The 23,378-nt window shown below is 27.6% G+C and overlaps 1 protein-coding gene across 1 annotated transcript in view; it reads left to right on the forward strand.

The window, feature by feature from the left end:
• LOC107447089 (synaptotagmin-15) overlaps positions 1-23,378 on the forward strand; it is a 75,797-nt gene that overhangs the window by 18,901 nt on the left and 33,518 nt on the right. The window contains exons 2-3 of the mRNA XM_016061903.4: positions 6,539-6,719; positions 20,052-20,188. Coding sequence (XP_015917389.3) covers positions 6,539-6,719; positions 20,052-20,188 — 318 coding nt within the window. The remainder of the gene's footprint in view (positions 1-6,538; positions 6,720-20,051; positions 20,189-23,378) is intronic.

Here is a 23,378-nt window from a genome sequence, read left to right on the forward strand (position 1 = left end):
CCTTATGCTCCACAATGTATAACATGAAGTTTACAGAAATAAGTGAGCTAAGTGCAAATGAAAATAAAAATTACAAAGAAGCAAATATTTTATATGTTAAAATACAAAATTTGAACGAAATCTGTTTAATAGATTCTGTCTCGCTTATTACTCGTTATTAGTCGATCTAACTCGTTATTAGTCGAGCTCGTTACATTAGTCCTTGAGAAATAAAAATTTAAAAAACAGCCTTTTGCAAAATTTTATAACTTAGAAACTATTCAGCCAATTTCGTATTTGGTCATTAAGAATCATATAATTTAGAATAGTTTAAATTTTTTTATCAAAGTGTTTTTGATTATTATTAAGTTAAATAATGAAAAGTAATAAATAATTACTAAATATTTTTTTTGAACGGAGTTCTCTTTGGATGAACAAATTTTATATTTGTATGCAATAATTTTTTGATTAACTTTAACAGTTCTAGAGAAATAGTGAAAAACGCAAAAGTTATAATTACAATAACTGAACACAATAAGGTGTCCAAATTTTCGACCTCTCTCTTTTTCAAACTGTTAGGACCATATTTTGTAGATTTCAGCTATTTCTCAGAAAGTCAAAAATATAAATCCGTGAAAAAAGAGGTCGGAGGTTATTCAGAGAAAGAACTTTGTTTGTGCCCTATTTCGTAAACTTAATAGCAAGCAAAAGTTAACTAGCACATTTGAAGTCAACTTTTTGAATCACTAAGATTGGCCCTTAGTTTGTAAAAATCCGATCATTCGAACAAAAATTATACAGAGTGATGAATATTTCTTTTTTGCTCACTGTACCCTCTGTGATTTTTATATCCTTTTTGAATCACATTTAATTCACAGTTCCGCATTACAGGACAAAATAATTTGTAATACCATAATTATATCATGTTTTTTCAATGAGTGTAAAAAAATGTGTAAAATGTTTTTGTATGCGGCTATATCCATGAAAATTTCATAATATTCCTTAATTTTCCATTTAATGTTCCGTGGAAAAACTATATTTGAAAGCACTTTCAAAGATAAAACAAGTAGAATTTTAATTTGTTAAAAGATATTGATTTACTACGGAATAGTTATAAAACTAAGTGACGTTGCATATTAGCATTTCACTTATTTTCTTTCGGTAGGAAGTAATTAAATATTAAAAGAGAAGAGTTTTAATGCATAGATCGGTATAAAGAGAGAAAATGCTAATACGGAAATGAACTCGTATTTCTCGCTTAATTATTGCCGTCTTATTCTGTATGTTAATAATTAATGCTTAAAAGTTAACATTCAAAGCATTCGTGCCCTTTACTTTCTTCCATGTTCTCTTAAATATATTACTAGTAATGAAATATAAATTAAAACTAAATATGCTTTAAAATTGACTTAGATTATGTTCTTTTATTAATGTTACAAAACTATTATAATTTATGCTGTTTGAATGCTTTGAAAATTAACCACTTTAATTTTTCAAATATGAAGTATTTTTATGATAGATTTGTTATTGTAGAAAATAGAAGCTTACGCTTAAAGTGATATGAAAAATTAATTACAATTAAGCTATTAATTCTATTATAATTTATTGTTACAATCATTCAATCCCTGTTTTAAAAGTTTTTTTACTCATTGTTACAATCATTATATAGGGGAGAGTCGGGTAACCCCGCCCACTTAAGGAGTATTGCTTATATTTCTGTATAATATTGAGTAATAATCAATATTTTTGTATGTTTCTATTGTTTTACCATCTAACTAAATAATGCAAAAAGAATAAACCAGACAAAGAATAGTTTAACTTAAAAAAATAGAAATTAAAAAAAAACATGTTTTTCAACTTTTTTCAAAATGTGTATGGGTAGCCCCGCCCAGGTACAAAAATTATGTTTTTTGATAAATGAAAGTCACCAATGTATTGACAATAGATAAACCTCATTTATCATTTTTATCACAAAATTATTTTTTTAGTGAATTCTATCATTTAATAACAATAATTTAATAAAAACAATATTTGTTGTTAAAAATGCATATAACATTCAAATTTGAAGCAATAAAATAATAATCTTCACAACCGTACATTTATCGACGAAATAAAATTCAGCGGTGATACCCGACATTCATGTGAGCAGCGCTACCCGAAATCCAATTTTTTTGTAAATTTACTTGAACAATTTTTCACATATAAACTTCTTTCTTCGTGCAAATTAAACTTAAGACTTTAATGCTGTAGGTATAGAAAAAATTATTTTTTCAGTATTAAAATGAAGTTTAATCGAAACATTCAACCAATTTTTCTTAATTTCATGACTACTGTATTCAACAAATTTTCAGAACATATAAGCTGCATAAATACTTGAAACTTTGAAAATAATCTTTTTTAATATAACAATTAATGTCCGATGACCCATTGATTTGAAAAAATATTCTATACATATGAAATTGACTGTGGGCGGGGGTACCCGCAGGGCGGGGGTACCCGCAGGGCGGGGCTACCCGACTCACCCCTACTTGTTATTAAAATTTGTAGATTAAATTTTATTTAAGGAAAAGCAGAAAATTTTTTTAATATTTTTTTAAAAATGCGTTTATTGTTTTGATTTTTTTATACTTCTACTAAAAAAATTATCAGAGACAATTTATAAATCATTCAAAAAAAAATTCAAATTAAAAATCACTTAAAAAATTCAAAATTTTAAATTTTTATATCTATGAAATTTTTTGCTTCTGTATTAAATTTTGTGGTTCCCTTTGAATAAATTATAAATTATAATTTAAAAATGTTTTCTACCAAAGTAAAATAACTACATTTATATGTATTTCAAATATTATACAGAACTTTAAAATTTTTGTTTTAAAGATGGAAAAAAGCGTGAAGCAAAATTATTCTGGAGAAAAGAACTTTTAAAGTGTCTGCATTACTCGAAGATTTAAGTGGATGCAGGAATAAAACGAGTCTAAACTCGTGATCTAAAGATATAAAATTATAATAACTTCTTACCAATTGAAGGATAACTAATTTAATTATTTTTAGTAGTTAAAAATAATAATTTAGTAGTTAAAAATAATAATTTTTAAATTTATGTCCTAGAATCTGAAAAATATGCAAATTATAAGAAAACATTTATATACCAAGGAACCATTTAAATAGTATCACTGAGTTTGGCAATCCACTATAATATTACAGTTAATATAAGTTTATGTAATTGACACTTAAAATCATAGTGCAGCAGTTTCCTTTATGGAATTGTTTCAGAAATATATTCAGCATTTTATGCAATAAATTGTTTTGATTGAACTCTTAAAAATGCTTTGAATAAAACTGATATTACTGTAAGATCAAAATAAAAATTCTATAAATAAAATATATTGTATTGCATAAAAAATGAACCTAAATAAAAATATATATCATTGTTACTGTTAGTACAATCTTTATACAAAGTAGGAAAAAGATTTCTCCTTTTTAAAAATTTCTCCTTTTAGATAATGACCAAAGAAATCAGTATTTTCCTCCAAAATGCAGTAATTTTTCAAATAGCCAAGTAATGCTTTCAGACCATAAATAGGTCAGTGGAGGAACATAGGTGATCCAATTCAATCCCCGGCTGTCGGAATATTTGATGCAATTTCCTTAAATATCATTTTGTATATAACCAAAATTATTGAAATAATTCCGAAAAGGAAAACCTTAAGAGATGGATTTCTTTTTACTGCCATGCTTAAGTAAAAAAATGACAAATAGAATACTTTCAAGGTAAATTATTACATTGAAAATTAAGGCTTCATAGGCAGAATAATACTGAAATAAAGCAGAGTAGGAATCATCAAAATAATTAAAAGTAAATTACTTCATTCACATTATTATGCGTGATTCGGTATAAAGCAAAATAAAAGTCATTAGAAAACTTAAAAGTAAATTATTGCAGTCAGTTTTAATACTTCATAGTGTCAAATAAAAGTAAATCATGGAATACCGAAAAAAAATCATCGTAATGCTTTAAAGTAAATATTCAGATTTAGATTCAATAATTTTTTTGAAAATCTATTATTCATAAAATAAAAAAGTGTTCTGAGAAAAAAAGGAAAGAAAGAATTTAAACAGATAAAAATGGGTTTCGCCTTAAAGTAGCTGCATTTGACATGTTTTTAATTTCTAATTTTGTACTAATAATCTTTTTATTTTTAAGGTATGAATTTTATATCGTAATTCATGAATAAATTTCACTTTCGATTAAGTTTTCATTCCTATGCTTTCTTTTCATTCCTATGCTCCTATGCTATAATATAATATTTTAATGTATTCAAGGGGAATTTAGTTTTTTTTCTCATTTATTTTTATTATTATTGTAATTTTTATTTTTTATTCATTTGTTTTCTCCTTTTATGCCGTTGTTTGTACCGTCAGAATCAAAAAAAGTTTCATACTTTACTTTAAAGTGCAATTTTTTTTAATATTACAGGCGGAAATTTGCGAAAAGCAGGATATTATCAGATTACTCTAAGAGAAAGTATTGTATTCAATTTAAGTATTCAGTAGTATAGAATTAAATCACGTAAAAAAGAATATTTTCATCAAAATTCTTGGAAGTAAATTTCAATATCTTCAATACTTCATTTCAATATAATATTTTGTTAACTATGACAAAAGTCGTATGTATGAGTAGTATGCAAAATAACTTGATTAAGTGCGAACATCATCAGAATATGTCAAAGTAAATTAAATTTTCGTTAATTTCATTGTTCAGGGTAATTCATAAGTCTATATTGATGATACAAATTGTTAATTCATTAATTCCTGGAGTCAGATACGCAAGATAAAAGTCCTCAGAATACTAAAAGTAAAATATTGTGTGTAATTTAATTTGTAGAGCAGGAGAAAAGTCATTTAATGCAAAAAATAATAATAATAATAATCAGCGTACTTCAAAGTAGAGTACACAAAATAAAAATCAGAACACCATAAAAATTTGCGATTTATTAATCAGGTCCTCCCATACTACTATGCACCGTTAACGATTCGAGAGACTAATCTTAAATATGTTAATTAATTAATACAGAAGATATTTTAAGTTAGTTATAAAAATGCCTTTTCACTGAATAAAAATATTTATTTCACTGATGGATTCTAGAACATGAAACTATGCGGTTAGCTGCAATCAAGAAAATACGATCCTACGATACAGTCTAGAGAAGTTTGGCCAATTGATGTTGATTGTTGTTCTAACTTTCTAACTGGATGAAAAAATCAAAAGAATTTTGCAAAAAATTATGAAACTGGTTTATCTAAGCATAATTTTATGTAAAATTAATTTTTTAACAATAATTTATAATTCTTTTATTTGATAATGGTCAGCGTTTTTTAATTGTAAGATAACAGAATTTTACTTCCTCTTAAATTGCGTAATCTTAAACAACAAATTGCGAAATTTCAGGCAAGTCAGTCAAACAATTTCTGGACAATGAAATTTCAAAGACATCATTTTTTTAAATTTTCGTACCTAAAGAAATATTCAATCGATTCCATTCGAATTTTATGTTGCAAATTAAATTACATAACCTAAATGAATTTAAAAGCTTTGGGCTATAATGAAAATCTAAAAAATATATAGTATTTTCTTACATTAAATTATCCTTGTATAAATGAGCTTTATAATTGTGTCCAAAATTCATAGAATAAAAATTTTAAAATCTTTCTTCCAAAATTGTTCTAGAGATATGGTGAAGTACGCAAAATATGAAATTAATATTAAGGAGTCAAAGATTTTGACCTCTCTCTTGCTTAAACAATTGAGACAATTTTTTCCAGATTGTGGCTATTTCGCATATTTCGAAGGCCTAAATGTTTATTCCTGGAAAATGTGTTTCTGAGTCTGATTTCGTAATTAAACTGTTATTACTCTCATTGCGTAACATCAAAGTCACCCCTTTGAACCATTAAGATCGCATCCTAGTACGTGAAAATCCGATCATTAAATTCGAAAGTTACTAATATGCTTCGTTTTCTTTCTTTTTCCTACATTCTATATATTCAGAGTCGTGGTGGCTCAGGGGATAAAGCTCTAGCCTCTAAATGGGTGACGTGACATGGGTTCTATCCCAGTGATAGCTGGTCAATTCGAATTCGAACCCGGCTCGCTCCGACCACAGTGCTGACGTAAAATATCCTTAGTGGTAGACGGATCATGGGTTAGAGTACCCTTGCTGTCAAGCTAAACGTGGGTGGTTTTCGTGGTTTTTCTCTCCCTGTAACGCAAATGCGGGTTAGTTCCCTCAAAAAAACTTCCACGGAGGCAAATTTCTCCCAATACTTGATCCAGTAGTTCCCTTGTCTTCTGCATTGGGTTCAAAATTACAAGGCTACGGAGTTGAATATTAGTAGTCGTACACCCAATAAATTGGGTCGACTATTCAACGACGGTTATAAAATAAAATACTATATATTCAGAAATTTCGAACACACTAAAACACAAAATTGCTCGTAAATAATATTATTCTTAAACTTTTGAAGAGTAAATAATTCTAAATAATGAATTTTATTTCAGCCCCTGAGTATTTGGTGGCAGTTTTGGGAATTTCGTTCCTCATCTTGATGCTGGCTGCCGGATATTCTGTGTATAGAAGAAGGAAACGTAGGAGGAGTTCGTACCAGCCTTTCTTAAGCCTTCACTCCTCTGTACCCAAAATCTCTAAGCCAACTGATCCCATTGTTTACAACTATGTATGGTGAGTATCCAATATATCACTAAGCACGTGAAATTATTTTATTGCTAAGAAAAATGAGAACTTATAGTATCAAAGTTAGCTTAATCTGCTCATTTTTTTAGATAAAAGAAACCTGCACTTGATCTTAAAAACTTATCAAGTAAATAAATAAATAATCAAAAAGAAGTTAGACAATAAACTTTCCATTCAACTTGCAATAAAGATAAACTAGCAATTAACTGTCCATTTTAGCTTTTTCGTTTTTGTAATAGCCTAGTCTTCAGTAAGTTCAGTTAATTTTGAAAACGTCATTAAATGTTTCTAAATGCACTCTCTCAGTATTCAGATATAGCATTCCAAGAAAATTCAGTTTCATTTAATTTACTGAATATTCAAGTTTCATTCGATATTAAAAATTGTGTGCTCTTTAAAAGTGTATTAAGAATGACCTTGTATTATATAGAAATGTTATGCTGACCTAATTAACTAAATAACATTTAGAAATCTCCTAATTTGTTACGTAACTTTTAATATTGTGTATTTGTTTAAAGCATTTTTGCGTTTACTCAGTCAATTATAAAAGAATGAATTTTGCTTTTAATAAGAATGAACGTTTTTATCAAGCACAAAAAAAAGAGTCCCTCAGTTAAATATATTTCATTAAAGAAATCTTTTGTCGAATTTCATATATATTTATGCATGGTCTACGCTGAGAAAAAATTATGCTCCATTTTACCTGGATATGGTAAAATTTACCGTGCTTCTGGCTCTATAGGAATACCAAAAAACTCGGTAATTTTTACCGAAGAGCTTTGTTAATGATTTTGGAAAAAAATTTCTATAAATATGGTTTTATAATATGTGATAAAATTTGGTAAATGTGTTAAAATTTAGTAATTGTATAATGATACCTTAGAGCATGGCATGAAAACTATTTGTTCGGTTAAATTTACTTTTCAGTTTTGTAGTTTTTTCTAAATGTGTGGTAATAAGAACTATAATTTTGAAAACCAGAATTTCTAGTAAAATTTTACCATATGAATGGAAAAATTACCAAATAAGTTGTTTAAATAGTGTATATTTTGATTTTTATTACCCCAAGTACGGTTTTTTTCTTACTGTAATATCATTACCATACAGTATGGTAAATTTCAAAGTTCCAAGCAAATATTCCAAGTTTCTAAGAAATTAAGTAACTAATAAAATTATTTTACGGTAATTTTCCTTCAAATTTTTCCCCGCGTATGCCTACAAATATTCCAAGTTTCTAAAGCATAAGGTAACTAATAAAATTTTTTGGCAACCATGTTTCCTCAACCTTAACGATTATGACTAAAAAGAAGCTCCTATAAATTTCCAAATTTTCATATCATATTTTTATTAAATCTAACATTTTGAACATTATTCTGTTTTAAAAATAATAAGAAATATTTAGTTTATTTTCTTAAGACATAGTTATTTTCTAACCATTCAATAGAGCAAAAACAGATAATTAATCTTGAACAAAAACAAGCATTTTTTTAGTGTTTTCTACCGATATTTCACCTAATTCGTATAAAAACAAGCACAATCTAAAATAATTTTTGTAATTTTTAAGTTAAAACAAAAATGCTTTTTCTCTAAAAAAAACAAACATTAGAATCCCTTCTCCGTACGTTAAACTAGATTCACATTGAGTCGCGAAGTGATTAATGATCTCTTGAAGGTTGAGCAGTGGTGATGTATTGAAGTAAACTAAGTTAATTAAGATGAAGTAATGTAGAATATCACTAATTATATTTTATGTACACTTATTAAGTTTACTCCTAAAATAATCACAAACATCGCCAACTTGCCAAAAACGAATGGTTTTATTTTCCTAACAGGTTATTCAAACCGACCCTGTGATTGCTGTACAGAAATGTACACATAATATGGACTTATATGTACTGCATATAAGCCCATAATTGCTGTCCGAAAATCATCTAAATCGTTAAGAAGTGTTTTAGTATCACTAGTAAAATTACAAAAAAAAACTAGTAAGCTGATTTGGAAACTAACACTCAGATTTAAATTAAATACAGAATTACTGTGCATCAAAAACTTAATTTAATTTTTACCATGTTCAAATAAAATTTGAAAAAAATAATAATTTTTTTGAAAAAAGTGAATGTAACTTGATTTTTGAAGGAAAGAAAAACTAAATTTATAAAAATTTTTGCATTTGAAATGTAATATTATATAATAATAAAATTTTTATTAGCAAACTATTATACCTATCAACTATCACTTATAAAAAATACAATTAGTTTAAATTAACTGAAGCGAGAATAATTGTTAAAACTATTAAAAATGCACTTATTCTTTACAACTACTTTATGCATCATATAATTCCCCCCCCCCAAAAAAAATAATTTTTCAAACATACGTATAAAAATTTCGAGGAATAAAAGTAGAAAATATATCGAACAGCACAAATTCAGAAATATTTATCTTTAATTATCTCATAAATATTTTAAAAACAATTTATTTTCTTAAAATAAAAATCATGTCGTTATATTTTTCATGATATTTCTAACTTTTAAGGAAATCCCCATTTTACTAGTATGGAAAAGAATATACCTTCTCATTCTTTCTAGAATTCAAAGAATTCCAAATATTCAATTCAAGAGGAATTTCAAAATTGTACTTGTAACAAGATATTTAAATTGTTCAAAGAAAATTTGTTAGAGACTGTGAAACTTTTGAACAAATAGGTGGAAATGAAATCGGTAAATAGCTAAAGTGCCGAAACTTTTTTCTCCGGAAATAGAAGAGGAAGTAATTTTTTTCCATTTTTGGTAGGATTTACGAAGTACATATATTTTTAAACAGTCGTACAAAAAATTCGAACGAAAATGAAACAGACGTTTTAAGATTAAGTTTTATTTTAATATTAAAAATTCGTTACATTTATTATTGTTTAAAACATTCTAATATATTTGAATTTTTATGAAATAAAAGTTCTTAAATTCACTTTATTGATTAAAGAAATAAATATTTACTAAATATTTTAATTTTATTAATTATTTTGCAGCGGTCTCCAGTAACTTTAATTAATTAACTGATTTCCATTACTAGAAATTTTATTTCTACATTATCAGAATCTTTTTTAAAAAAAAATATGTAACATTCTAATCAATTTTAAAATATTACAAATTTAATTATTTTTTGCTCCTAGCAAAATAAATGTTTCATAACTAACACAATTAATGCAATTATAATTCTGAATACAATTTATATTAAAAATTATAATTATATTATGATTAATATGAAGTGAATAACTAAAATAATAATTCAATTATTTATGGAGCAAATAATTTAACAAAATAGTTCATTATAAGATTTGAAAAGTACTTAAATGGTACTTTATAAATGGTAAAAATGGTTTTGATTTTAATGTTTCTCAATTTCATATACTCATTTTTGCGATGCTTTAAAATAATTGCTTTATATCAATTGATAGCAAAAAAATGTTTAACAAAGTGTAAGTTTTTCTAAATAAATTTGTTTAACTCTTAATGTATAAATAAAAATTATAGTTTTGGATCATATATATTTTTTATATTATACTTTTTCAAACTTTTTTTTTATCATATTCACTTTTTAAATGTGCCTGTTGAAAAATTTCATGCTCTTAAAAATAAATACAATAAATTCAATGCTGGCAAATATTTAAAAATCAATTTCATAAATTTAAAAAAAAAATCATTCAGTAATTTTTTTAAATTATTATTTAGGATGTTTAATTTTTCACTTCAGCCAATTTAAGTGAATTCAATTGAAACTTTTTTTTATTTTTAAACAAGCAATTGATTTGAAACTTTAAACACATTTTATATAGCTGTAGGCATTAAAAAGAAACAAACAAATAAATTAATAAACAACAATCTATTTTTAGCATTATTAGTAAGGAAAGACAAATTGTTTCATATTAATCGTAATGAATTAATTAGTTTACATTACTGAAATAAAAATTGTCTGCAAACTTTTGAAATCATTCTTTTTTGTTATCAAATTAAGTAAAAGAAACTTTTAATTTTTAAAAAATTTAAAATTCTAATTTTTATGCAGTTTTTTTTTAAAAAAGAGGTAGTTAATATATTCTGATTAAAGAGAATAAAAAGGTATTTTAATCAATTTTAACTATTGATTTGATTATTATCTATTTCATTAGAAGTTACTGAACAAAACGAGTTAGAATAAACAAATTTTTTTAACTTTAGCTTAAAATCTTGTCCTCCTAATCTACATAAAGCAGTTTTTATGAAAAAATATGATTTAGTATTTGGAATGAAATCGTGAATTATTCAAATCTGCTACAACTATCCAAACAAACTTAACCTAAAACACGATGCACATTTAAACTTTAATTAACTGTTTCGTATTCTTTTTCACAATAGCTCGTAGTTAATCTCGCGACCCATAAAATTCTTTCTCAGACCATTCCCTTTTCAGACACGAACTTCACTTCGCGTGATTTTTGATCGAATGCAGTCACTGACGAGTTGAAAAGTAAAGAATGGATTGGCAAAAGCTGAAAGGAATTAAATGAGAAAATCAAAAACTAATTACTTTACCTCAATAGCTAAATTGTGAATGTTTCTTAAAGATGAAGCATTGAATGTGTACTTTTATTTCTAATTCGTATTTGCATTTAGAAATTGAATAGTAACATCAAAATTTGGAATTTTTAAATTTCAAACTTAATTTTAGAAATTAATGGGAGCAATTCTTACCTCTTTCTTTCGTTTCATTGAGAACTTTAAAGCTGAACATTGGTAGCCAGAGATGTGATATTGATCGATTATTTAACGCCGGTTATGCAGAAAAACACAATTAATCGTTAACAGTTTAGATTCACAGTCAGAATTTGAGAAAAAAAATAAAGGCTAAAAACCAAGATAAGATTCCAAGAAAAATACTATTGTTGTATTTGCACTCGTTAAAATATTTATAGAATTCATAATTTGTCGTTGTTGTTGGTGTTGTTAATTTACGTCGCACTAGAGCTGCACAATGGGCTATTGGCGACGGTCTGGGAAACATCCCGGAGGATGATCCGAAGACATGCCATCACAGTTTTGATCCTTTGCGGAGAGGATGGCTCCCCCGCTTCGGTAGCCCGACGACCTGCGCGCGAAGTCGAGCACTTTACGGTAGCACAGTTTAACGAGGACCAATACCGCACACCCTCGGTCCCTACGCAGGCTGATCCAAGTGGTCACCCACCCGCACACTGACCGTAGCCAGTGATGCTTGACTTCGGTGATCTGCTGGGAACTGTGTCTTAACGATCAGTCCACTGCGGGACTCATAATTTGTCAACAAATTAAAAATTATACATAACCAAACAATTTGACTTGTTCATTCTTAACATTTGATCTTTCTTAACATTGTGAAAAACTACTTTCTATTCAGAATCGGAAATGTGAAAAAAGCTTCATTATCAGTGGAATGCTTGATACTTGTTTATCGTTAATGAAAAGAACGAGGAAAAGAGTACTTGAAAATACTTTCTACCAAATTTATATCAGAAAAAGAAACAATTTACGTAGGCTAACGATACATTTTTATTTGTCCCTAAAAAGATCAAAAGCGCCAATGGGTTCAAGTGTTTCGACCTATTTTAATTGATGTATTCACAGTTTTATTACACTAAAATATTACATTTGCAAGGTGTTTCACAATTTTCGATTTTATTACATATCTTTTGAATTTTGTCAAAAATCTCTTTGTTATTAAATATTTCATTTGCAGGGTGTTTCGTAATATTCGATTTTATTACATATTTTTTGCATTTGGTCAAGAATGAAGTTAAATAAATACAAATTAAGAAAAGAATTCACAATTTTAAAAGATATTAAAAATAATAATACTTCCTATGAAAAAAACGCGCAAAGCAGCGGTGAATTCGAAAGGAATTAAAACAAGAGAAACATTGAAATATGAAAAAAATGGATTAATATGGCAACCGAAGTTGACGTCTTCAGGGGATACCAACTTCGAAAGTCATAAAAGCAAAATCTTTTCTATCGAGAGAGCACGACAAAAAGTCTAAAATTGCTCTCTCTGTACCCCAAAGGTTTTGTCAAAGTCCAGGAAAAGAATATAATACATAATATAAAATATAGAATACATAAAGCAAATACAGAAGAATAAAAACAAGACAAATACATAAGAATAGTACGTACAAAAGTTGTCTATAAATACATTTATAGATAACATAACATTTAAAAGTTGTCTCTAAAGATTAACTTTTTATGTTATATATTCTCTTCGGTGAATGCTTTAAAGCATTATGGACACGTCAAAACACGTTTCGGATATTACAGATATGACTTAGACATATTTCTAAGGAACTCATATTCTCACTCAAAGTATTCCAGAAAAGACTGGTCAGATTATAAATAAGTCCACTATCTACGTGAAAAATCATAGTTAAATTTCATAAATATTTAAAAATAGTATAAAATATTTTAAAACCCTTCTGTGAAATATTTTGAGAAAATTAGAAAGAATTATGCAAAATAATAATTTTTAATCCTAATGTCCAGTTCTCATATTGAAAAATTTTATACAGAGCATTTTAAGTTTGAAAGAGTTATTTTTATACCAAGTCCTTGTTTTTTTTAAAAAAAATTATAGCCTTTTTATAAGTGACCAGTGAGTTGATTTTTAATTAAAAAATATTAATTAATTCTTCTTATTATTGATTATTTACTTATTCAAACACACATTTTGGAAAACAGCAATTCATTGGGACTAGTTTCTGAATTTCTGTCAGTCTACAAATTTAAAAGCGATAATCTACTACTGATTGTTAAATCAGAAGCTTTGTCAATGTTTAAGTCTTTTGTTTACATTTATTTAGTGACCGTGAAGCAAGTTGTCGGTTTAGCAAATTCTCAGGCTTTTACAGTTTTCAACTATCTCTTCGCCCTTATGCCATATTTGAATTAATGAACAAATTAACCTACTTTACGTTCTGCAATTCATATATATAGAGTCTTTGTTCACAAATTGTGCCTCGACTCTCTGTTTCTATGGGATTAAGATATGGAGAGCTTCCAGGAACAATTATTAATTATTAAATGGAATTCATTTAACAGGAACAAGTGGTCTTACGTTAAGAACAGTAACAGTTACTGTGATAGAATAATATATTTCATTCAAAATTTATTAAAAATTAAATAAATTCTTATCTGAATAGTGTAATGTTCCGTCAGTCTATGAACTTAAAAGCGTCGATCTTGCTTATCAAATTAGAATATATATTTTTTTGCATTTTTTAGTGAGCGTGGAGCAGGTCACCAGAAGGCAGCATGGTCGCTTTGCTCCTCACGATTGAGAATTGGCATATATTTTTATTAAGTAGATGTTAATAATTACAATATTAATATAATATAATTATAATATTATTATAATATTATGATTAATAATTTATGTTGTAGCTGTTACATCGACTTAATGCAAATCAGGTTCAGAATAAAAGTAAAGTAGTCAGCGTTTTCTCTCTTATACACAAAGACACTCTTTTCCTTATTTTCTGGAATTACGTCGTTCAACGGCAGGACTTTCAATTGAGATAGGAAGAAAGACGAAAATTGTTCGTTTTCCGTATTACTTTCTACAGGTAGGAGTTTACTGCTGACAATACGCTTCATTAGATGGTGCTGGCTGAAGTGTGATAGCTCATTGTTCTCTGTCCTAGAAAGAGGCTCCGAGAATTTTGGCAAAGTAGCATCTGAATTTGTTTTTGAGAATGCTGATCTTCATGCCTTCCAAATAAGTGGAATTTAGAAAAAACCTCAAAATTTCAGATTCGTCACATTAACATTATTTTAATTGAATTCAGGAGTGGAATAACTGTTATGGGTTTTATGAACCTCAACTGATTTTGCGTGTGCTGCTGTGATGCGTGTGTCCATGATTTCATTTCCGTGCTGGTAATAAAATTATGATTCCAATCCCTTGATGGTGTCAATCCTAATGTTGATGGGACTTAAAAGTTCATTCACCCTGTGATAATGGAATTGGAAGTTCAATTCCTTGGTGGTGTCAATCCTATTGCTGATGGAAGTTAAAAGCTTAGTCTAGTCGTGGTAATGGAATTGGAATTTCAATTCCTTGGTGGTGTCAATCCTAATGCTAATGGGAGTTAAAAGTTTAGTCTAGTGGTGGTAATGGAATTGGAAGTTCAATTCCTTGCTGGTGTCAATCCTATTGCTGATAGGAGTTGAAAGTTTAGTCTAGTCGTGGTAATGGAATTGGAAGTTCAATTCCTTGGTGGTGTCTATCCTAACGCTGATAGGAGTTAAAAGTTCAGTACAGGGGTGATGATGGAATTGGGAGTTCAATCTCTTGGTGGTGTCAATCCTAATGTTGATGCGACTTAAAAGTTCATTCACCCTATGGTAATGGAATTGGAAGTTCAATACCTTCGTGGTGTCAATCCTAATGCTAATGGGAGTTAAAAGTTAGGTCCAGTGGTGGTAATGGAATTGGGAGTTCAATTCTGGGGTGGTGTCAATCGTAATGTTGATGAAAGTTAAAAGTTCAGTCCAGTGGTGGTGACACTCCTGATATTTATGGAATTAATCCACGTCTTACTTCTAGCATTTTCTATACTACTTTCGGACGTTCCTATTTATCGATAAACCTCGTTTACTTAATTCTTTCCACTGTTGAGTTTTCATTCATGTGTCACAAAAAATTTATGTGAATCATGCTACAATAAACCCATGACTGAAAATGCACAAACAGTTTCTGAACAATAAGACTTCAAAAAAGTTTTTAAATTTTACTCGGGAACTGATTGCACGATTTAGTGGAAATTATGGATTTTGTTATTTAAAATTACATTGTCTGAACTGAAATAAAAATTTGCATACCTGACAATGCAAATTTTTTTTGTGATTATTATTAAATTTAATAGTGAAAAATAACAAATGAGTACAAAAAATTATTTTTGTGCTTCTCTTTAGATAAAAGAGTTTAATGAACGTATTCAATAATGATTTTGTTTGTTTAAATATGGCGAAATGTGCTAAAGTAATAAAAAGTACTAAAAGGAACTTAATGCTAATTGTACTTTTTAGACCGCTCTACTGATTGAACTGCTTCAGCCCCCAGATGGAGTCCTTTATCTTGAGGGGTGAATATTTGCATCCGTTTAAATAAATGTTTTTTTATTTAAAAAGAAACACTTTTTGGGGAATGACTATCTAACTTAAATAATATCTGCGTTACTTAATTAGCATATTTTAAGACATATTTTTTATGAAATTAAAAATATTAAATTGCAAATTTATATTAAAATAAGTGCTTTTGTTAACGACAAAAACTATTATTAGAAGTAATAATTTCGTTACTTCCATTTTTTTTGTGTCAACCAAATAAGTAGTGTTATCAAGCTCAAATTTTGTTTATATTCCTCTTAAAATATTCTCTTTTTAAAAAACGTTCTTATTCAAGTTCTTTCATATTTTAAAGAAGCATGATTCATACGTAAAAATGAGTTTAAAAAAGGATCTGAACTTTGGATATGCGAATGATTCTATATTATTTAAGTGCTTAAATTAGATTTTTAGTTTTGGGAAATGCACTCAAGAAAATGTATTCTAATGTTTTGGCGGAATTGCTCTTTACCTCAGTTTAGAAAAACGCAAAGGAGCAATAAGAGAGGAAAGAATTTTTGGTTATTCATTAAAGAAATGATTTTCGAAACTTTTATGTACAGAAGATAATGGAAAGAATATTTCATAAAAGAAGAAAAATGAAACAGAGATTTAAGGGGAAAAAAACTTCAAACGGCTTTTTGTAAAATAAATAAAAATAAATTTCGAATGCTAAAATTTTATGCTTAAGTAAATTATCACACAACGGAGAAAATTCCGGTGACATTACCGTGCTGTGTGGTAATGTCCTTTCCAGTTAAAAAACAATTCTGATAATTTTGGTTATAAAATCAAAACATACGGTATTTAAATCATTCATCATTCATTTGGTAATTTTTCCGCTCATATGGTAACGGTTTACCATAATTTCCGGTTTCAAAATTACAGTTCTTACCACCACAAATTTAAAAAATACAAAACTGTGAAATAAATATAATCAAATGAATGGTTTTTATGCCATGCTCTAAGGGATCCTAATATTTTATAATTAATTTTGCCAAAATCATCCCCAAAGTGTTTCGGTAAAAACTCTCGAGCTTTATCATGTTCCCATAGAGCCAGAAACAAGGTAAATTGTGCCATATTCTAATAGTTGTGGCCATACTTTTTTCCCAATGCAGATTTCAAGAGCATATGGAATTGTTTCTGACATTTTCCTTTCTTTCTCTTTTTTTAAATTATTTATTTATTTGTTTATTAAATTTTTATAATATAGTAATTTATTTGGCTTAAAATATTTGTTTATTTATTTGATAGTATTCGAATGCGAAAAAATGTAAGAAAAATATATTAAATGAGCCACTTTTATAACACTAGTTTCATGTTTGGGACTTCAAAACTAAATATGCCTGTGAAGATCAAGTGGGGAAAACAGTTCATCTTGATTTTTTCACATAACATGAAGATTAAATTACCATCTGTTGCATTTCGAGTATTACTAAGTTTTGTCAAATCAATAACGTGTAAAATCAGTTCGCCCCGAGAGTTATTACGCAGTGAAAATAGACCTTGCTGAAGAAAAGCTGTGCATGCCCGTCTTGAAATTCGTTTTTTCTCAGAATCAGCTTTCATGAACATGAATTATTCTTCCTCTTTGATCTTTATTATGGAAAATAGAGAAAAAAAAGTACTTTCTCCACTTTCAATAATTTGAAAGTGGAGAAATACCGTAAACCGGGGCGAGTCTAATCATTTTTTCAGTTTGTCAACTTTCAAGTGGTCAAACTTTTGTAAATATTAAAGAAAAAAGGCTTTTAATAGGTGTTTCGGAATCGCTATTTATCCCTCTTTAAAGCTGTGAAATCGATTTTAGAAAATATTAACAGTTACGCTGTTACTGTATATTTTTATAGAACTGCTGACAAATCTCTCTTATGGGGCGAGTCTACCCATTCTACTAAAATGAATGTTAACATTGTAAATAATCAAATTTTACTATTAAATTGTTATTTTAGTTACTATATAGGATATTTATGAAGTAAAATTCATAACTTTATTATATATTCCATTTCTATATTCATAAAGTAACACAAATTGAGTATTTGATCGATTATCACATTTTGATCACAGTTTTGTTTTTATAGTCATTAACATGAAATAAAAAAAAAATTCTGATTATTGTTGATAAAAATAAATTAAAATTAATATTGTTATTGTTTGGCTTTTATCCTTTGGATAGCCTTTTCCATCTCAGGTGGCATTTTTTTTGTAACATTTAAATCCATTTGTTTTGCGAATATAATTTCGAACCATCTGTAATAATAAATAATAATTTATTTAACTTGCATTAAATAAAAAAAGTTAATTTTGTAATATAAAAATTGAAAAAATAGGTAAAATAAACATATTTTATATTTACATTTATATTTAACTTATAAATTTTCTTATTAATGATAAATTTATCAATGCAGAATTGAAATAATATACTCAAATTCATTTAAAATGACTTAATTTTAACATAAACAAAGTTCTAAATTATATTATTATGCTTTATTAAAACTAAATACGAATGGGTAGACTCGCCCCGCGAATTCTGGCTTTTTGTTTACAACAGCAAAACTTACATTCTTTTTGTGTTTTTTTTTCATATAAAATTAATGTAATCTTAGTCTTAGATAAGTTTATCACTTAATCAAAGTGAAAATAGTAATAATAATAATATACTTACGGAGCACCAACTAAAAATTTGCTGATTTTCAATACAAATCTCTCAAAAGACGTTTGAATAAGTCGGTTAAAATGACACCAAATAAATAAAAACGGATCAAACTACTACAGCGCCATCTTCCTTAAAGTCTGAATTAAGTCCTCCGTCGGTAAAAAAAAAATTTATTTGCAATTTAAAATAGTGAAAATTAAATAAAACTAAAATGGGTAGACTCGCCCCGGTTTACGGTAATACTAAATTAGTATAAAATTTAAAAGATGGAAATCAAAAATGTCATGTTTTACACAATTTTAAAGTTTCCGCTAAAAAAGTTGCAAAAATACACAGAAAAGAAATGTAATCGATCTGTAAGTAAATATTCAAGAATACCTTTTTTTATACTAGATGCAGTAAAGGTTATTTTGTTAAGAGTTTTTTTTTTAATAAATGTAAGCTGTTTCTGTTTTAAAATCCTTCAGGGAAAACAATGAAATAAATTTCGAATATTCAAATTCTTTCAACTATTTAAGTGAGTACTGTCATATTTTAAATTTGCAATTTTTATATTAAAAAAAGCAATTTTTCTCTTTTAAAAGGATTCACGAAATTAAGTTAATAAAAGGCTAATTAATTTTAAAAGAGAATTATTTTTTTATTATTTATTTTTAAATAAGTCTAGTTTTGAAAAGAATTCCATTTTAGCCAACGTTAAAAATGAAAAATAAAGATTTAATGCAACATTATTGAGTAATTCAAAATTGACCTATTTTAGACATAAAAGCTTAGCTGAATTTTTGGCAACTAAACATTTTATGAAAAGTTTTGAGAACAAATAATACAGTTTATCAAATACGATTTATCAAATTATATTCCTTAGTAGATACCGTTGTAACGAAGTTAAATTGGGTTTCCCTATCCCCTGCTTACTTTGCCCACCTAGCTCCTTGATTGCCACAATCATTTTCTTCTTTTTTTTTTTTGACGGTAAGATAGCTCCATCTAAATATAAAATCATTCAATTGAAGGAACTCAAATTGTTTTATAGTATTAATACAGATTTACTCATAGCTTCCAATGCTATTGTGATGAAAAATCATTTAATTCAGTCACTTCGCTTAATTCAGCAACGTCATTGTAATTTTTTTTAAGCTCTAAATTAATTTTGGGTTAATATAAAAACTTCAAAATAGGTTTTTTACAATTTTGCATTCATCGTTTTACAATGTTTAATTCATTACATTCATTACAATGCCTAAGTGAAAATAAAACTATTAGCTACACGGAGCTGTAGTTGAGATTTGAGTGCTCTAGTTAGTCATAAAGTGGAGGAAATTTTAATCACGAGAGAGAATCGTCACAGATGCAAAAGCAAGTTAATAAATATGTAGCAAAAATGGCATTGATATTTGCTATGAATTATTAAAATACGTACCATAGGTAGTTGTCCAGTGAATAATTGGTTTGTCTTTCATAATATATTTGTAAGATTTTTGGCGTGGTTTTTTTCAGCACTCAAAAACCAGTTGATTTCGTTGTACCAAGTGCTCCTGTAACAACCCTACCAAGTCCTGTAGACCCTGCAGTGACAGCAAATTCCATCGAAAGTGCTGGCGCTCTGTGTACAAAGTTGTCTCAGTTAGAAGGAGGTAAAAAAAGAAAAATTCTAATTCTATGAAAGTTTTTTGAGAATTTCCGTTTTTAAATATTTTTACAGCCACTGTTGTATTTAAGAAAACTTGTAATAAAACAGAATAAAAAATTTCAAAAATCACGTTTTTCAAGTGCTATATTAGAATGACGTATACTATTTTTGTCACACATAAGACAAAAAAAAAAGTAGAGCGCATCACTTTTTAGTGACGTGGGGGTTCTTTAGTGAAAGTAGTTTACTACGAAAGTGATGCAAACTACGTTTTTCGTTTTAGATTGAACAAAAAAAAATTATTTATCCAATCCTCTCCTCTTGAGAAACGTTGTTTTAAATTTTTTTCTATAATTTAAATATTGTATTTTAAATATGATAATTCAAATATTATAATTTTTTGAATTAATTTTTAAATTTTTTTAAAAAGTTTTGCGCCTGTTCGTTTTTTTTACTTTTAGTTCGTATTTTTTATCTCGGAAAGTAGTCGAAATTTCAATTAATGGCATAGATTTAATTTTCATTCAAAGATGGGGTACATTTTGTACTATGTATAAATAAAGCAAAACAACGTGATTAGAAGAAAAATACTTTATTATAATTATCTATTGAATCCAGGCCTCGTTTTCATTAACCAATAGATGGTACACAAATGTGACATCAAACTTAAATAATTCTTATGAGTTAGGTCAACACCTCCTAGTAGAGGTAGGAAGGTCTCAGCACGGATCAATTTAGTAGTCCGAAGTGACGAAGTTAACTGCGCAGTAGATGAAAAATAAGAAAGATGTCATTACGTTCGGGGTACTAAGATGCGCAGTGGTTGAAATTACGAAATATGTCATTACGTTTGGACTACTAAAGGACATTTATGGTACATTAGGACCCCGGAATTAGCGAAGCCCACTCGTCCGCCATTTCGGAGCAAAACCTTTCACTGATGCGGAAGGGCTACAAGATTTGGCAACTTATTCCTACAAGCGACGCTAACATGAACTAGGATAATTCGTAAAGAAAAACATGTCAGCATACATCAATTTACTTTTTCTTTCGAAAACCTTTTTTTTAATACTTGAATGAATTCATTAAAAATTTTATTATTATTGTTATCTAAAGGAAAACTATTATTTATTATTAGATAAAAACAGTTTATACACATTTTTGGCTCTTTAATAATTATAAAATAAAAAACAATCAAATGGAGAGGAATCTGTAAATTTATACTTGCTTAGATTTAAGCTCATCTAAAATTGATTCTGGTTTTGGACAATTTATTCATTCTATCTTTTTGGAGGAATTTTTAAAGGATTTGGAATAGCATCAGGCCTTAATTTATTTTTACCATCTTTCCTGTTTAAATTGAGATTCTACAAAATGAATGAAGAAAATTTTAAATACTGTTTGTATTTTCATACTTAAATTCAATCACATAATCAGAGTGTAAATTTCGTAAACATACTCCCATTGACTTTTCTACAACAGAAACGAATTATTTCAGCAATTAATCACAAGAATTTTAAATAAAAAAGATAACATTTATGGATCCAAAAACATACGAAAGATCGCAAATTAAATAGATCTCTTATTATAAATGTAAACAAACAGTTTGAACTTTAATTGATATATTATAAATAACTGAAAAAATTAAATGAGCCAGGATTAAAAAGCTAACTATATGATATATTAGTAAATCAAAATTAAATACAATTAGAAACAGGTAAATATTTATTTTTAATAAAATGAAAGGAAACACTTAGAGATGAATACAAAACTTGGCGATTCTGAGATAAGTTTGGCGAATACTTATTCAGCCAATCTCTTGCCTTTATTTATTTGGTTTCATACCACACAAACACTCAAAATTGTTAAAGAAATGATTAAATGTTGTTTAAAGGTCATATTTCAAATAAATATTTTCTTAATAAATGCAATTTTCAATGAAAATTCTTATATTCTATATATAGTTAGAACTGAACAATTTAAGTAACCCAGAAAAGTTATTCGCTTATTTATTTTTAAAGAAACAGACAAAAACAGACATTCAGAGACAAATTCTTAAATTTTAAGATCGTTTATATACTGCATATATAAGTAAATAAATTCAATAAATCTATACATAATAATAAAAGCGGCTGTGTGTCTGTCTGTAATCACAATATATCGCCCCAGAAGCCTCGCCCAGGCACGAAACTTGACACAAAATTGTGTTTTGACATAATGAAGAAGTATTTTTTTTTCTTTTTCAAAAATTTGGATTAGTTTTTTAGTTATCAGTCATTTTGTAAGAAAATCTATGCTTTTTCGTCTTCAAATAAGAGCCATATTAAAAAAACTATTAAAAAATGGATATCTCTTATAAATGTATGCTAATGCGAGCCTTACAATTGAAATATTAAGTTTCGACAACTTAAACCAATAATATACGATGGAATTAATAATTTAATTGTAAGGTTCGCATTTGTTTACATTTATCAAAGTGGAGAAAAGTTTAACTTTTGTATTAAAAATGTGGCAACATATTCCATACGTAAATAGAACGCTTTGCTTTGATTTATTTGTCGCTGTTCATAATTTTTATAATAAGTTTTTCTTCTTCTTTCCACGCTCTATTTTTTTTTCTTAAGCGAAGACGATAATTTTTGTAGCAATGTAGAAATAGAAATTGATACCATAAAAAATTATATAGAAATAGAAATTGATATCATAAAAAATTAATTCGTTTTTGGGGTAGACTATATTTGAGGGTGCCCCCGCCAAGTTGTGATCGAGGTTGATCGCCAAGCTGGGCGATGTTGAAAACCAATCGTTATTCTGATTGGTTTAGATTTTAATCGTGATTCTGATTGGTTAAGAATTTAGCGATGTTTTTAAATGTAATTTCAGAGATCCGTTAGTTCTACTTTGGATACTGGCTGGTAAGGTTACTTTTGCTTCTGGTACTAAAACTGAATACTGTCAATAAGACAAATCTTAAGTTTCTGTACGATTTGAATAACAAAGGAAAAAAAGTAGTGATTGACTGGTGTATGAATGAAGGTTTAGTAATAGATAATTAGTAATAGATTAGTAATAGAGATAATTAGTAATTAGGTAATTAGTAATAGATATAAATGTCCTGTTTGTGGGAAAGATGTCTCTGGTTGAACGTAAAGATTGATCAGATGAATTTGAATGGGTCGTGTGAAAGGTTCAAA

The sequence above is a fragment of the Parasteatoda tepidariorum genome, chromosome 3, assembly GCF_982258835.1.
Source record: "Parasteatoda tepidariorum strain Cologne lab strain chromosome 3, Ptep-v5.0, whole genome shotgun sequence".
NCBI classification, from domain to species: domain Eukaryota; kingdom Metazoa; phylum Arthropoda; class Arachnida; order Araneae; family Theridiidae; genus Parasteatoda; species Parasteatoda tepidariorum.